The sequence below is a fragment of the Cupressus sempervirens genome, chromosome 10, assembly GCF_028749045.1.
Source record: "Cupressus sempervirens isolate cs-2001-9-10 chromosome 10, ASM2874904v1, whole genome shotgun sequence".
Taxonomy (NCBI): domain Eukaryota; kingdom Viridiplantae; phylum Streptophyta; class Pinopsida; order Cupressales; family Cupressaceae; genus Cupressus; species Cupressus sempervirens.
In genome coordinates, this window is record NC_143127.1 from 825,735,091 (window position 1) to 825,753,479 (window position 18,389).

The window sequence follows — 18,389 nt, forward strand, 5'->3', positions numbered from 1 at the left end:
CCACATGATTCTAATCCTCAAAAAGAACTTGCCACTGTTGAATCCATCCATGAACCTCATTCAAATGAACTCAGCTCTTTTTCACAAAATAATATGTATCCCATTGGAAAAAGAATGTCTCAATGTGTTGGTAAACTTTCTTCCCCTTCCAAATCCAAAAACCCTTCATCTAAATGCAAAAGTTCCCATCACTTGTATTACAAGCCCATTCTGGATCCTTGTCCAAACCCTTCACCCCTTCATCCATTTTGGACCCTTATCTAAATTATTCATCCCTTCCATCCATTTTGGGTCCTTACATCCTAGATCTAAACACAAATCCCTCTCATCCATCTTGGGTCCTTACATACATCCATTTATAATATCTGCATACACCACTCTATCATGTCAAATCCCTCATAAAGATCAACAAAGGGAAACATCCTTGAATTCCTTCCAATATTCATCCTCCATCCATCCATAAGTTATCCATACTATCCATGCCAATACACCTATACCATGGATAATCGAAGAACATTGAATACCAAAGATAAAATGCATAAAGCCAAAAATCCACAAGAATTCAAAGATCACCATGTCCCGTTTAAGGCACATGTTCAATAAAAGAAAAATATGATCCAAAATAGAATTAATCAAAAATCCACAAAGTCCCAAATGATAAAATAAAAGATTAGGTGGATTCCAAACTTACTCATTTGATAATTTCATCTCAAAGAAAAATCAAAGATCATGTAGATTTGACTATTCAATTCACCTTGGGCACCCACGCTAAGGAAGTCACACTCACTTACAGTTATAATTCAAAGTTCTCAATGAATTACATACATATTTCACAAAACAATATGATATATTATGAACTTTATAGTAGCATCTAAATATGTTCAGGTAAGTTCCTTTTCAACATAGTCAAATCACATCTTGCAATTCTTATTGGTCACACTACAGACAAGAAATCCATCCCTTAGTAGATATATAAAAGGGCTTCACTAACATCCACTGGCTTTTACAATCTTCAAAACACTGATATGTACAGACAATAATAGAATCAAACCCTAAATTACTATATGTATCAAGAACTAAGTTGAAAAAGCCTAATATGTGATCATCCATCTCTCTAAGCCATAATCAACCATCATGATCTCTATGTGCTTTCCAAACATTCCTTAGATCCATCAATAACATATCAAGATCATAAACATAAATCTAAAACATTTTACTAATCTCTCAAAACACATTTTTTCATCTTTCCTTAACACGTCGGCTAAGGACTAAAAAACATAACTTAGATTCATTGAACTGTGTCACCTTGATCAATATAAGTTTCTAACTCATTAGGCACATAATCTTAGATTATCCCAAGACATCATGAATCTCAAACAACCAAGCAAATCTGTTGCACCCCTTGGGCCTGCCAACATCCTAAGATAAACTTTAAGAAAACTATTATCCTCTACCAAAATACTTGTAAATGCCTTACAAACCATTAGAATCATAAACCCTTTGAATGATAGACACATTGTTATGTCCTTGACACATTCTTGTATGTGTGAACAACCCTTGTAACTTTGCAACTCCATAACACTAACTATTGATAGAATAACTAGTCTTCATATGTGACACTATAACTTAATCAAATCATCATGTTAGCAACTCAAACTTGACATGAACCATATAGAAAACCCCTCATAATCCCATGAGGTTTGTGACTCCTCATCTTCAATTACCTTATGTTGTTATTAAGCTAAATATTCCTTGTTACTAGTAAAACAACATAACAAATATTCATACTATATGATAAACATGTAAACTATATGATAAACATTCAAACTACATGATATACATGTTGATACCATCTGATAAACATGATGACATCAATGATAATACATCCAACTTGCTAGCAAAACATCATCATAATCCCCCAAAAGATAATTTTAATGGTAAGGTCTTGAGATAACATCTAAAGAACCTACATGTATGTATGTGTAATTATTTGTGTTGTGTTTGTGTGTGTGTGTGTGTGTGTGTGTGTGTGTGTGTGTCCAGATTGTCTACCGATTCATCAATGATAAATTAGAACTTGCGTCACTATTAAATTTTATAAATAAATGTATTAGTGTAAATAATTCTTTTAATTTATTGTATTCTAAATATATAAAAATATTATATTAAATATAATATTATAATAAATTATTTTTTTGAATTCTTATGAAAGTTAGGACAAAGAACTATATAATTATGCTTATGTTACACATGACAATATATTCCATCTAAATAGATGACTTATATCTTAAGCTAATTATTTAAAAAGAGAACAATAGATTTCAAGTAAGATTACATACTGTATAGACATATATGCAAGTAAGATTACTCATATCTACAAATAGTATAATTTACATATATATAAAAAAATAAAAAGGAAAAACTCTTATATAGATCTATACATTAGATATAATGAAAAAATATAAATTACTAGATATCAAACCCCACCCGTTAGATTATATGTATTTATCAGGTCTCTATATTATAATAAAATGGAAAAGTTCTCATCTATAGTTAATACCTAATAATAAGACAAAACGAATAATGAAAACAAGTCTATCATGGTTGGCACGAGTTTCCAAGAGTTCATAGAATAGATGTGAATATAAGCTTTTTGAGTGTCCCTCTGATTGATAACATACACAATTGATAGCAAAAAATTGTCTTCCCACATAAAATATCTTGACTTTTAAGTAACAATATATTGTTTTTAATTAGCCTTGTCCATGGCGCCTTTCCCATTCAATCATATGCACAAGAAATATGTGGTAATCAAATTGTAAGCACGCATTATCAAATATTAAAAAATAATAATAATAAATATCTAGAAGTTTGGTACGCGAAAATTTCATAGCTGGGACCTAATTTGAATTGGTCATATTCTAAGGAACGTTGTTGCGGTTCCAGGAAAGATTCCTCTTTCGAGGTTCAACAAGGTACGCGGTTCGAATCTCATTAGTGCTCACGCTAGAAAACGTGTCTGCGTAATAGCAATAAAAAAGACTTCATCATGGAGTCAAGTCAATTGCAGCTGTGAGCGGTGGGTCATATGGACCACCGACCGCGTTGGTTAACACGTCATTGAAGGAATTCTAGTATGAATTTTAGAGGGGTGAAAATAAAACTCAAATGTTGGTCTATACAAAGTCAAGTCTACAATCCTTATCCTATCTTTTAGATGATTCGGACCAATATTCTATATAGTCATTCTCAAGTTTTGAATTTGGTTACAAACATACCATCTTGCGGCTTCTTCTTTATCATATTATTTTTTTAATTATTAGTTATATATAGGCAGGGTACTAATGTTTTCATTGCACCCTTCCAATTAATTTTCAAACTGACAAAATTTAATAGTCTAAAGTTTCGAGAGGGTTTATTTTTAAAATATTTTTCAAACAAATTTTTTTGCTTTCTTATTGGTTGAATCTAATTTTGCTGCGCGTTTAATTATTTTTTAATTCCAACAATTCCAAAAAAAAATTGTGTCGTCTCGTCTCGTCTCATCGTCAAACGCGTCAAGTGTGTGCAGCATGGCAAGATAAGGAACCAAGGTTTGAATCTCAATTCCACCCACTTTCAACCAATTTCAAATTTCCTGATTTGAAAATCTCTGAATCAAGCTTTGTCATAAGTGTTCTAAGCCAATCACATCTTTCCATCTCCCTTCCACCAAACAGGATAATAGGCTCATTCAAACGCCAAAGATAGGCACAGATAGCAGTCATTTGTAGGCACAACCATTGCATAAGCCTGCCTATGCATCGAAATCTTCTGAAGTAATTGCTCTTACCTCGGCCTTTCTAATGTCGTCTACTGAGGATGAATGGTCTGGATGTTTAGGCTTGAATCTTTGCTATCTGAAACTCGCCCTTGCTCATTAGTATTGCCTGGAGGGTGGGCAGACAACACAAGGGAGGGAGGAGCTATAAACCCAAGAGCTATGGGGGCTTGGGAATTATAACTAAAGTAGGGATAACAACAATCTTCCAACTGCTCTTTCCCTAGAAACCATCGCACCTATTAATTCAAATTTAATTGCTCCCATGATATAACTCAAGCAAGGCGTCAACTTTGATATTGTATCATCGCATCCTCCAGAAGACGGTGACATAGCAAGTTCCTGAGCACAACATCAAAATAACCAAAACCCAACTCGTATTAACCGCCATTAATCTGCTCCTTTGCACCGCCATGAAAGAAACCTGAGCAAGGATTCAAACTCCAAAGAAACACAATGTGGATTTCGAAAGCAAAGGAAAGGGCGGTTTAAGGGAACGGGTAGGTGGGTTTCAGCTGCAGAAGTTAAATGGGATTTAAAGCGAAATCGAAAAGAATTACTAATAGCTCTCACCAAATACACCACTCGTCTGCTATAAATCTTGTGATGACAGTTGTGTCTCGAAAAGACAGAAAAGTAGATTGTCAAAGCAGAGACAGAAAAGGAAACCCAAGATGTCAAAGCAGAGACAGAACATGTGCACAAGTGAAAAAATTTCAAGCCATGTGGCCTCACATCAGCAGTATTATTTTAAACTCTTGGAGTCACGAACATTACTAACTAGCCATTTAAATCTGATGCCCAAATTTTTAATTGGAAGCATAGCTTAAGAACTAGGAAAATTTGCTCCAATTTCCAGTTTCAAATTTTACTGGTTTTGTTTCATGCTTCAGATTGAAGATATTAGCTATTTTTTAAAGTTCTCCATTCTCCATTCTCTATAAGGCAGGGACTCCAGCTCTCACAAGAGCTCTTGTCATTATTATTTTACTAGTTAGCTTTTAATGATGATCTTGACCATAGATGTAAAAATCGCCTGAGGAGATTAATCGCCTAGGCCTGAAAAAGTTTAATCGGGAAAAATCGGGAAAAATCGGAAAAAAATCGGGGAAAAAATCGGGAACTAAAAAACCACTAAATTTTAATAAAAAAATGCGATTTTTTTACAGAATTCAATGTTTTTTTGCATCTAATGACTTAATTACTAACAATACATAAGAAACAATCATGTTTAGATATATATCAATGCAAAAAGAGTTATTAATTGGTAAATTACTAACAAGTAAGTAGTGACAAGTTGTAAATTACTAACAACTAACAAGTTCACAACACATGAGAAGTATTCTCATAAATAAAGTGTCAAATGTAAAGAGTTCAAATAAGCACATCAACATGACTACAAATAAGTACAAATGTCAAATACAGGACTACATCTTCCTCTTCCCAGTCACTTTACTAGTGAGTGCGGGAGAGGGTAAAGCTCTAGAACTAGAACCCCGCAGGGTTTGTGCCCGTGTCTGTGTCTGTGCCAATGCAGGAGATGGTGTAGCTATAGAACTAGATGTCGGTATCTCCACATTCGCTGCGCGCAAGATGTCAAGGTCCTCTGCAGTAAGCTCAATGTCATCATCCTCATCATCGCCCTCCTCGATGTCATCCAAATCGATGTCATATCCAGTTCCACCCCCTTCCTCCTTCGCAGCCTCCTCCGCGGCCTCCCTCTCCAAATTGGAGATGTCCTCCTGTGTAAATAAGGGAGCCTGCTCTTGTGCCGTCCAATCATAATAAGGATCTATCTCATCCAAATCGATTGGCCCAGGCGGATCTTGTTGCGCCTTTTTCATGCACAATTTAAGATTATATTGCACATAGACCATGTCATTCATCCTCTTTTGGGACAACCTGTTTCTCTTTTTTGGGTGGATGGCCTCAAACAAACTTCAGTTGCGCTCACAATGTGATGCGCTACAAGGCTGTGATAGGATTCTGAGAGCAAATTTTGCAAGATTTGGAGTGCTTGCACCCCAAGTGGTCCACCAAGCCACTGCATCACAAAAATTGTACAAGTTAGAAAATACTAATAGACAACAAAAAATGAAACATAAATATTAATTTAGCATTTGAGATTCAGAAGTTTGCAAATGTATTACCTGGGGTTTGTGTAAGCCTTGCTCTCTTGCAGAGAGAAGTGGAGAACACCTTGCCTCCTGCTGAAGTGAAGATCTCCTGCTCAGCGATGATTTTATCTCTTGTTTCCTCGCTGGTTACCATCTTTTCGACGCACTCACTTAGGCCTCTGATGACCTCTCCATCAGGATCTGCATATGTACCATCAGCCCTAAAACCAAAAACCAAAAACAAATAAGTCTTCCAATTTTAGTACACACCCAACACCCTACGAAAGCAAAATGAACTCAAGTCTTTGTTAACTTAAATTTGAGTAAGAATGAGCTTACAGTATACCTAAAATGTGGGTTGAGGAAATATCCTGCTGCATGAATGGGTTGGTGAAGCTGATTATTCCACCTTCTATCAATGATCTGCCAAATGGGTTCATATTTGATGCTTTCCCCCTTGTAGTAATTTTTGACAGATTCTTTGGCCTTGTCCATGGCCTCATATAGTTCACCCATTGGCGTTTGGTCTCCATCAACCAAACGCAAAACTCTGACTAAAGGCTCAGACACCTGCAATATAAATTTGAAATTAATTGACAAGTTACAAAATTATTATTTACTTGAGTTACAAACTTAGTATGTTATAAAGTTGTAAAGTGCAAACTAAAACTTAAAGTTTTGTAGTTACCTTTACTATTTCATCAGCCTTATCTTCAAAATATTTATCAAACACAATCCGCACAACATTCTCTCCTTCACTCTTCTTTGAAAATGTGGAAGCAAGCCATTTTTTGGAAACAAGCATTTGCTTCAAAGAAGCCAAATTATCGAGAATGCTTTGCAATGTCAAAAAAATCGTTGCAAACCTTGTGACGGCAGGCCTGACAATTTCTTTGCCATCAGTGTGCTCTCTCATCAGGCTAAGGACCCATGGGTGATTGTATATGTATTTTGTCACCCGCCTTGCATCCTCCACAATTGGAGTGACCCACTCAAGTTTTCCCATGTCCTCCAAAAGAAGGTCAAGGACATGTGCTGCACACGGGGTCCAAGAGAGAGTGGGGTGCCTCTGCTGTAGGAGTTTTCCTGCCAATTGTAAAAGCAAATACTAATTAGTTTCCAACTTTTCAAATATATCAAACTATTAAAAATTCTTGTTGTGAAATTCACAATGCACATGCAACATAAAATTACGGTTTACCTGCTGATACATATGCAGCAGCATTGTCTGTGATGATTTGCACCACATTTTCAATGCCAATCTCTAAGACCATATTCTCCAACATCAATGCTAATGTCTGAGCATTTTTTACCTTGTTGGAGGCATCGATTGATTTCAGGAACACCACATTATCATTACAGCAGGCCAAAAAATTAATTATGGTCCTGCTCTTCCCATCCGTCCACCCGTCAGAAAGAATGGTGCAACCAAATTTTGTCCATTCTTGTTTCTGTTCCTCAACAAATGCTTTGGCCCTCTCAACAGCATTTCCAATAAGCCTACAAAAACAAAATTTAGTTATGTCTTAGATTCTTAGTAATTTAAAATTGATTTAGACTTTAGTAATCAACATTCTAATTTCTAGATAAATTAATTAAAATTTAGAACTAAGTAAAAAGTTAAAAATTAAAAGGAAATCGAGTGTAATAAAATTATTCGCTTACCTGCCACCCAACACAAAACGAGAAGGGGACTTGTACCCCTTTCCTGCAACTGTCAACCCTGTGGCCAAAGCCTCCCAATAGGTACTGTCAACAACACTAATAGGAAGGTTGTTGAAAACCCAAAAATTTGCTAGTGCATTGTCCAACTGGTCATGGACCTCCTTATTCCATCTAGTGGCCTCTAATGAAGGTTGTGCACCAGGTGTGTGCCTCGTCACAAAATAGCTCCCTATCCCAGAAGCACCTGCTGATCCTGATGGTGTGGAAGTGCTAGGAGGTGTAGGAGTGGGAGTGGGAGTGGAACTCGTGAAAGAAAAAACACCCTGTTTGCGAACACGCGGCCCACGATAAGAGCCAGCCATGCTCTCAATGGCTGCCTCCTCCTCCTGAACATCAACGAAACTGCCTTGGGTCTCTGCTATGGCTGCCCTGACATGCAATTTATTCCGCTCTCTTTGCAATTTTTTTTGCTCTCCAGCTGCGAGCAAGGCATTTGCAAACCTTTTTATTTCTTCTGTTGTATTCTCACAAGGATTTGTATCATGTTTTGAGATCCCTGCGATGTGATATTTGAACCGGTAAATGCCCCCGGATATTACTTTTTCACATCGAATGCAAATCACTTTGGTTGGTTCATCAGGTGCTTCATAGGCATATTTCCATGCTTGATCTCTCGCATTCTTTGGCCTGGTGCCAATGTAGCTTGAGGGGCATGGAGTCAATGGCCATTTGTCTGCCATTTAAAACTGCTGCGGGCTGCCTACACATACAAATTTTTAAAAAAAACTATAAATAAATTATAACAAGATCAAAATTAACAGTTAAACAAAGAATTCAAGCAACATTCCAATAACAGCACCAATAAATTGAAATCCAAATAACATTCAAACAAACTAGCTGCTAGGGTTTCAAATTTTTTTAGAAAGGGCAAATTTTTAGCATAAATTCGATCTAGAATGGAAAAAAATGCAAATGAATGCATTTAATCTTGCTTACATTCATCAAATGCATTCCTAACTAATTAGGAATGTATTTTTATCCATTTACATGCAAGAAAAAAAAATACAATCTCTTGCAAAAATAAAAAACAAAGATTCAAATCACTTACCTAGTAACGAAGAAATCGAATCAAAAGGCCTCCAAATGCACTTGATTCTGCCTATTTCTTGCCAAGAACTCCTTCTCTATCCTCTCCTCTCCAAAACACCCTAAGCAATGTAAAAACATAATGAAAAAAACGTGTTTTTTCGTCACTTTATGTGACTGCCGGGCGCGAGCGATTTTTTGCAAAAAAATCGCAATTTTTAGGCGATTAATCTGCGATTTTTTGGAAAAAATCTGCAAAAAAAAATTGCGATTTTTGGGGCGACTAAATCGCCGGCCCCAAAAAATCGCGATTTTATCTCGTATCGCCGATTAATCGGCGATACTCACATCTATGATCTTGACCATTATTTATTAGATTATATATATCTTAATTTTTGGCCATTTAACATCATGGGATCATTAGGCAAGAGCCTACAACACAATGGTTAATTGTGAGCCTCTTAATTGGGAGGTCCTAGGTTCAATCAAATCTACTCAAAGCTTAACTAATAATCAAAAAAATTAATCACAAGAAATACTAATTAATCTTGGCTTCAGCCTGATGGGTCTCTTTTTTGAAAGAATAATTTTTAAAAGTAAAAATGATAAAGGATTAAATCATGCATGTCAAATAAAAAACAGTGAATGTGTGATTATGTTGTAAAAATTAGATTTAGATTGTTGTTTGCATCATATTATTATTTATATTACCTCATCAACTCTACAATGCAATTTTGATGAACAAAAATCTAGTTTTTGCAGTCAACTTTTTAATCATCTTCATAGTATTGATTTAATGGGATTAATGTTTGTACTCAAAATTTTAATTGTGTGGTTGGAGAAATTGTATAAGTGTTGAATTAGTGCATCAATAAACAATATTTGTCTATGTATTTAATCACATTAAACCCTACGGTTGTACGAATTATGATTTTGAATAAGATAAATGTCAAGTACCTTCTACTAAGTTATCATGTCATGGTGGTCTACAATAAAAGTTATAACTTGGGTTTTAGCTTTGGATCATGAAATATAAGAATAACACATATTAGTCGCTCACTAGAAGATGCCACATTCTTCTGTAGTGCATGGTATAGCCTTGCATTTTTGGGAAGATGACGGCGAAACTGTCTTGGAGATATTAAATGAGTTTTAAATGTTTCTAGTGTTCTAGTGATGGTATTTAGTGTATTAATGTCATACAAATGGTTTGGTCTACACAATGTTACAAATTATAATAAATAATGATTGATCTCTTTAGGAGATGATGTGTAATGATTGTAGATGATCGCTACAATCATTATGTTGGTATGCATATTTTTTGAGTATCTCCTCAATGGAAAAAAGGTTAACAAGTAATAGTATTGAGAATGTCATTATTATATAACTGACTAGGTGTACTTCAATTGTGATTGAGCCTGACCTATTCCATGAACCCATTATCATTGAAGAATGTGCTATAATTGTGTTTAATGCTTCTTTACGTACTAGGTTGATCCACAACCTTGTTAGAAATAGGAAATACTAGGGGGCCAGGGTGGGGGGGGGGGGTTGAATTAGTGTTCCACAAACTTTTTCCCAACTATTGATTTTATTAACAATCTTTAAACTTTTATATATGATCAAACTGAAAAGTAAACATAACCATAACACAATACAACTCATAACACCATTATTTGTTAACTAGGGAAACCTTGGCCAAGGTAAATCCCTGATGGGGATGGTACCCACAAAATGGTCCACTAATCAAAAGTATCTTGTGAAAGATATTGACCTTGTTAGGAGACTATTACATCTGTATAGTGTATCTATCCTTGTAAGAGGACTAGGCCTTGTTAAAAGTATCATCCCTGCTAGGAGTCGGTATTACAATACAAAAGTATGCAAGAAGAGGCCACTTCTCAAACATGCAAATACAACTTTACAATACTCTCAATAGAGATAGATACACAACCTTTATACATTGTTGATATCTTCAATATCTTATCTTCCTTTTGGTTCCTTCTTCAAAATCAATCATACAACCATACTAATTAGTACTAGCATCAAATTCACATCTATATTGATCATAAAAAGTGTGCATTAAAACATTAAATCATTACAATATAATGCCACACTTCGCTAAACCAAAATGTTTTTCCTTTATACCAAATTCTTTATTTTGTCAACCTTGATGCTTTATAATTTGCTAAATCTTTTGAACTATCTATTTCCACGTGTTGGATAACATCTACAATGTCATCCCAACGTTGTCAAGTAATTGTTTTGGTGAACCATAACACATTTATTTTGTCTTTTACTCTTCTCTATTATGGTAAATTACTACTAGTAAATCTGTAATAACTTTTCCCATACATAGGAAAACCTATAGTGCTTTTACTCATGTCATATACACTCCATTCTTCCTTCTTGTAATTGCGCATAAGCTCAAGTGCCTCCAATGAACTATGTTGAATAAAATAAGCTGAATGTACATCATTTTGTTGATATGTACTTAAACAATTTTTTGAATTATTATGCCTTTAGACTTATCATTTCATTTTTCCTTCTCAAAGTAAGATATATGTTTCCAAAAATGAAAATGCTGACATATCACCTTACCTAAATTTCCAACAATATCCTCCTTTTGCATTGATGACAACATGTGGAATTAATTGGCTAAATGTCCAAAATTTCAAAATTATGGATCATCATTCATTTATCATACCATCTTCTACATACTGTGCCCCCCCTTGAGATAGTACTTATTAAAATATTTGGAATAACTATGAAGGAGATGAATTAGTTATCCCTAGGTCTAGATGTACAAAACAAACACTTGAAGATTTAACAAACTCAACCCAATAACTCAATAACTAAAACTATTCACTATAATCCAACTTATTCATTCTATTCATCTCACTATTCTAGATGTTCCAAGTTGCAAAAACTTATCACAGGTATCAATAAACTTAAACTTAGCAATAATAAATAGCATAAACACATAACAAACATCCACACAATGTTTGACACCAATATTTAACGTGGAAAGCCAATTTGGGAAAAATTGCCAGTAACATGCTACCACTTTTCACTCTTCTGAAGTGATATTTGTTAGGAGCCAACCTTGTTAAAGGTTACAAAATACACTATTAGGTGTGACCATGTTAAAGGATTTAATCAACCTATTAGGAGTGACCTTGTTCAAGGACTTAAAAACATTCCATTAGAATGTCACCTTGATTAAAGGATCTACAAATGACTGTTAGGTCAAGCTTATCAAAAGGATTTTACTGCTGCCACAAAGGTTAGAAAGTAAAAAACAAATATTTGATTGGATAACTTACAACTCACTTTGCAAAATCAGATCTCTATTATGCTCAACTCTGGTTCATTGATTGAATTCCATCATTCTCATGATCTTAGATCTTCTTGGCATCTCTTCAAGTAATCCTTCACCTTAAAAAATTTTTACTTCTCCTTACAAGTTTGTTTACCACTTCTCTTCGCCAATTTCCAATCAAAAATTCCTTTAAAACATATTAGATACCTCCTTAAATAAGTAGTTTTGATGTTTTTTCGCTTAATCACAATCAAAGATCTTAGGCTTTATGATTAGATGAGAAACATTCAATGAATTTGTCCACCTTCTTGTTCTTTTTCTTTTCTGAACACTTCTAGAAACATCTTCTCAAATCTTATCCTTTGATCACTCAATTGATCATTTCCTTGCATTAAATAATACAACTCATCAATCCTTATCATTAGTAATTAAGAGGGGAAGGGTAAATCAGTTACCACTAAAATAAATCCCAGATCCCTTAGATGTCAACACAAAACATAAACTCTGTTGAAACTACTATTACTTGGTTAACACACATGCACTTGGTTAACGCTAACAATATGTTGCAACTCAACAAATAATGAACATGCAGATCTTAAGATATTAACTATGATTAACCTAATTAACTTAGTTGCATATGACACCAAGATTTAACGTGGAAATCCAATTTGAGGAAAACCACCAATTGCAACTAGTTACTATTTCTCACTCTTCTGAAGTGAGCCATGTTAGGAGCCAACCTTGTTAAAGGTTACAACACACACTATTAAGTGTGACCCTATTAGAGGATTTAATCACCCTATTGAGAGTCACCTTGTTAGAGGTCTTTAGACACTTCAATCTAGAAATGCTGCCTTGTTAGAGGATTTGGCAAATAACTATTAAGCCAACTCCATTAAGAGATTTGATACACTGTTACAATGGTTAGAGAGTAATAATAATATGACTTGATTGCTGATGCAACTATATTGCTTATTTTAGATCTCAATTCTGGCCCAAATACTTGATCCTTCCTAATTGGATTAATCTTTTCCATCCAACAAGGATATTCTACTTATCCTTCCAATTTACTTCCTCTAAGCATCTTCTTACCTTCACACATTCTCACTTTTCAATCCTCAACTTGACCTTATACTTATGTTATATTCATTGTCAAGTCGGCTTGAATACAAATTAGAACAATTAATATTCATCTCCTTAGTTGGCTAGAACTAACAAACAAATCCATAAAACTCAATATGCCAAAAAAAGAAAATTCTTTGTCAGCTGACTCTACTCGGTAGACACAACACTAGAATGATTTTCCTATGTTAACCAAGTGAACTTAGTTAACACTACATCTTCACAAACTTCCTTTGGTAACTGAGTGAGCTTGGTTAACACTGGTTCCATTCAAGTTTCCTTTGGCAACCAAGTGAGCTCAATTAACACTCAACTTATACAAACTTCTCTTCAAAGCCCTAGTGAACTTGGTAGACACAGTCTTCTAAACTTGGAAAACATTGGAATGCTTGGAAGACACAAGACACTATCTTCATTGCTCGAGTGAGCTCGACATATACTGACTAGTAAAGATATGAAATTTTGTGTAACATCAAAGATAATCTAGAATTGTTCAATTGTTTTCAACAATCTCCCTCTTTGGCATTGATGGCAACACAACATGTCATAATACAATGAAATTTTAGAGAAAAAAAAAGTAAGAAAAATATCCTTAGTTGTTAGAAATGCTTTAGAATAACTGAGTTGGGGGGGGGGGGGGGGGTTGTTAATCAGTTATTCAAGGTCCAAATGTTCTATTCAACTTTTCTTTAAGTGTAGTGAGCCCATTCAACTATTCATTCATCCAAGCTTAAACTTTACTAATCAATAAGTTACTATAAATCAACATGCAAGCATAACACATAAGAGATCAACACATAACACAATGATTTATGTGGAAACCCAATTTGGAAAAAATCACCAGTAACATGCTACTCAATTCTTACTCTTCTGAAGTGATGCCTTGTGAAAGACCTGCCATGTTAGAGGCTTACAACAAACTATCAAATGTGACCTTGTTAGAGGATTTAACCACCCTATTAGAAGTAGGCCTGGTTAGAGGACTTTACAACATTCACTTGGAATGCCACCTTCTTAAAGGATTTACAAATGGCTATTAAATCAACCTAAGTCCATAGGATTTTCAGATCTAATACAATTGATAGAGAGTATTAGAAAAAATCTTTGACCTGAATACAACATACAACTTATCTTGTAGATCTCATATCACTTCTTAGCTCATACCCTTGCTTGGCCTTCAATCTCTGCAACTCTAATAGCTTGCCCTCCTTTCAAGCTTAGTCTCCTTGAGTCTCCATGCTCAATATACTAGTGCAATCATCTCTTCATGACCACTCATAGAAGCAAAGCCTCTATGCTCTTCCTTCTACTAGATGTCTTCTTCTTGACACCCTTCTAACCACTTCATAGATTTGGCTCTTCAACAACAATAGTATCATAAGCTCTTTGCTTCTTGGTTTATGAATCCTTAAATAGAAGTCTTGGAGTTCTTTTTTCGTTTGATTCTTCCATTCTTTAATTTCAATTTGTATGGATTAGGTAGGATTCATTGCATCTAACCCATATTTTGTTTCCTCTAGAAACTTCTTGAATAATCCTCTTGAATTCACTCAAAAATGGTTTACATAGGATTCTGTGCCACCAGTTCATCATCCTCATCTTCCAGTTCATTCACAAAATTCAATGTAACCACTACATTGGCTCAAATTTGGAAAATATTTGTCATTTGAAATAATGTAGCAACTTGGAACTATTGAAATATTGGTGCTTAACACATACTATGCTACTCGACATCAAATGTGTTTTTCGTAATGCTCGGCACCTGAAGATCACTCGGCACCAACTAAGAAATTTTTTGATGCTCGACACTTGATCTTCACTTGGCACTTGAAGATCACTTGGCACATAGTAGAATTTTCTATCACTCCACTCCTACTGAGAATTTGTTCAGCTTCAACTAACTTGCTTGGCACCCACTAATGATCTTAGTTTAAGCTTTGCATTCAACCTTATTACGATTTCTTCCTCCAATATTTCTAAGTGTGACCAACCTCTATATCCTTGAGTATTCTATAAATACATCATTTAACCATTGTCCTAACTGATCTTTGCATGTCATTACAACACCATAACTCAACCTTTCCCTTAGGTGCTCTTGTTACATCTTGTTGATCAAATCCTCTTCATCAATCAACTAAGTGATAGTACCTGGATCTTATAAGCAAATATCATCCCTAAAAATAGAAAGTTTGACATCAATGACAAAATAATGATTGAAAACATTCTTTTAACAACAATCTCCCTCTTTGATCTCCAACAATGAGCTTTTCAATCAGATTTCCAACAATCTCCCTCTTTGGCATTGATGGAAAACCAAACTGATCAACCATCAGACTAAACTATTCAACCACAAGCTTATTAGGTTAGAATAGTAAATCAAATGCCAAAAAAATAAATTGTATCTTCACATCTCCTTCTACTATTCAGATTGCTTCATTTTTGCTTTTCCCTCTTGGCTGTTGTACCCTTCTTCTTTGTCTTTCTCCCTCTATATTGCTCATCTTTTGCTGTTCTAATCAACATCTCACTCTATCTTCATTTGATCACTAGATCATCAACATGTAATCAGTTTCTCACAACTTCTCCCTCTTTTCAGATTCTTTATCTTCAATAGTTGTTGATTAGTTTTCAACTATTTCTCCCTCTTTGACAACAATGCCAAAGACATATTAGCATCTTAGTATGCAAGTGTAGCTTTTACAGGTTCATTCAATTTCTCCCTCTATCACCTTTCTTGTGATTGATTTGGAATTTCAACACTTCTACTACTTTAAGCATGAATCCTAAAGTAAACATCCTCTGCATCAATGTGTGAAATCTTCATTAATCAACTTATTTGATGTAGGGCATACTTGCTTGTGCTTCAAGTAGCCTTGGATAGGGGTATTACCCCTAACTTTCCTCTATGATACTCAAAAGAATCTCTAGGTAGTGCTTTTGTGAAGATATCAGCAATCTATTCCTTTGAGCTAACATATTCCATCTTCACTTGTTTGTCTTCCACCAACTCTCTTACATAGTGATACTTGATTGCAATGTGCTTGGTTTTAGCATGCATTACAAGATTCTTTGATATGTTAATAGCACTTGTATTATCACAGTAAAGTATCATAGGCTCAATTACCTCTTCCTTCATACCTTGCAACAAATGTTTGATCCATACAATATTGGTGCAATTTATAGAAGCTGACACATATTTAGCTTTAGCAGTGGATTGTGAGGTGCAACTTTTCTTTTTGCTGGTCCATGTAATCAATCTTTCTCCTAAGAAAAGTGCTCCTCCATTGATGTTTTTTCTATCATCAATGTTTCCTCCCCAATCTGTATCAGTGTAGGCTCTCAGTTCAAAATTTTCACTTCTCTTGTAGCACAAACCAAAGTCATTAGTTCCTTTTAGGCATCTTAGTAATCTCTTTACTTCCATTAAGTGATTTTCTCTTGGATTTACAAAAAATCTTGCCACTATTCCAATAGCTAATGCAATGTCTAGTCTACTATGTACAACATATTGCAGCTTTCCAATCATTGACCTATACAATGTCTAATTCACTTCAGCAAACTCATCATTCTTGGATAGCTTATGTCTAGTTTCCATTGGTTTGCTAATTGGTTTTGAGTCTTCTAACCCAAATGTTTTGAGTATCTCCTTGATGTATTTGGATTTGGTCACAAATATGCCATACTTCAATTGATTTACTTGTAATCCAACAAAGAATTTGATTTCTCCAAATATTGACATCTCAAATTCATGTTTCATTTGATCAAAAAAATCTTTGCAAAGAACATCTTTTCCTCCAAATATTAAATCATCAACAAATATTTCTAATATCAAAATGTCTTTACCTTTTTCAGCTTTGATGTACAAGTTGTTGTTGTCATCTATTCTCTCAAATCCTATATTCACAAGATATTTGTGTAGTCTCTCATACCATGCTCTAGGTGCTTGCTTTAATCCATAAAGTGCTTTGTGCAGCTTGCAGATCATATCCTTGTTCTTCTCATCTATAAATCCCTTTGGTTGTTCTATGTAGACTTCCTCTTTTAGTATATCATTCAAAAAAGCAGACTTCACATCCATTTGGTAGAATTTGAAACCTTTATATTCAACATATGCAAGTAATGTTCATACTCCTTCCATTCTTGCAACAAGAGAAAATGTCTCTCCATAATCCAATCCTTCTTCTTGTGCATAGCCTTTGCAAACTAGCTTGACTTTTTTTCTTGTTATTTCTCCATTCTCATCAAGTTTGTTTCTAAACACCCATTTGGTACCAATCACATTCTTATTAGCTAGTCTAGGAACTAGAGACCATGTTTTGTTCTTCTCAATATGATCTATCTCCTCTTCCATGGCTTTATACCAATCATCATCTTGTAGTGCATCTTTCACTATTTTAAGTTTAACCTTGCTCAGTAGACATGATTCATTCCAAAGCCTATTCCTTGTCATTGTTCTAGCATTCGTGTCACCAATGATTTGATCTACAGGGTGATGTCTTCTCACATACTTGGGTAATCTTTGTTCTGTCCTTCTTTCCATGTTTGATCCTTCAGCTTCAGACTCATTTTGTTTTTCTTCATTAGGAATTTCATCATTCCTTTCCTGTATGCTATTTTCAAAATCATAATGTGCATTTTCTACATTCTGTAGCTCGACTTTTGAATGCAACTCGACATTCACAGGCTTAGACTCAAAAGATATTGAAGTTTTTTGTTGATTCCCAACTTGATTTGCAACATTGTCTTCTATAGTCATTCCTTCATAGAAATATAAAAAGGATCTATAATCCTCTAATTTTTTGGACTCATCAACTTGATCTTCTGCATGCTCATCAAAGTTTAAATTTGCACTCTCCACAATTTTTTATTTGTTAGTATTCAAACACTCATACGCTTTACTTCTAGTAGAGTATACAAGAAATATGCCTTCATCACTTTTTGCATCAAACTTGCCTTTTCTAGTATCTTTAAGAATATAGCATTTACAACCAAATACTTTGAAATGTTTAACATTGGGTGAGTGACCATACCATAATTCAAAAGGTGTTGCATTTGTAACTTTTAAACTTGAACTCTATTTAGTGTGTAGTCTAGCATAATCAATCATTGACCTATTCCTTCTTTCAGCAATACCATTCTGTGGTGAAGTTCTTGGTACTAATGTTTTCCTTTTGATATCTTTGTCATTGCAAAATATTTTAAACTCTTTTGATGTGAACTCACCTCCTCTGTCTGACCTTAGGCATTTCAGATTCTT

The 18,389-nt window shown here is 34.7% G+C and overlaps 1 protein-coding gene across 1 annotated transcript; it reads right to left on the reverse strand.

Moving 5' to 3' along the window:
- Positions 1–6,272: 6,272 nt before the first annotated feature.
- Positions 6,273–8,342, reverse strand: LOC149536492 (uncharacterized). The gene is made up of 6 exons (XM_089806299.1): positions 8,104–8,342; positions 7,603–8,031; positions 7,139–7,437; positions 6,680–7,023; positions 6,412–6,507; positions 6,273–6,308 (listed from the first exon to the last, which is right to left on the reverse strand). The coding sequence occupies exons 1-6, from the start codon at positions 8,340–8,342 to the stop codon at positions 6,273–6,275; spliced, it is 1,443 nt and encodes a 480-aa protein (XP_089662425.1).
- Between the last annotated feature and the right edge of the window lie 10,047 nt (positions 8,343–18,389).

Coding starts and splice junctions, on each gene's coding strand:
- LOC149536492 (XM_089806299.1), bottom strand. CDS start 8,342: ATGGCAGACAAATGGCCATTGACTCCATGCCCCTCAAGCTACATTGGC. Junction 7,438..7,602: donor CGTTTTGTGTTGGGTGGCAG/GTAAGCGAATAA, acceptor TTGTTTTTGTAG/GCTTATTGGAAATGCTGTTG. Junction 6,508..6,679: donor AGAGTGAAGGAGAGAATGTT/GTGCGGATTGTG, acceptor TTTATATTGCAG/GTGTCTGAGCCTTTAGTCAG.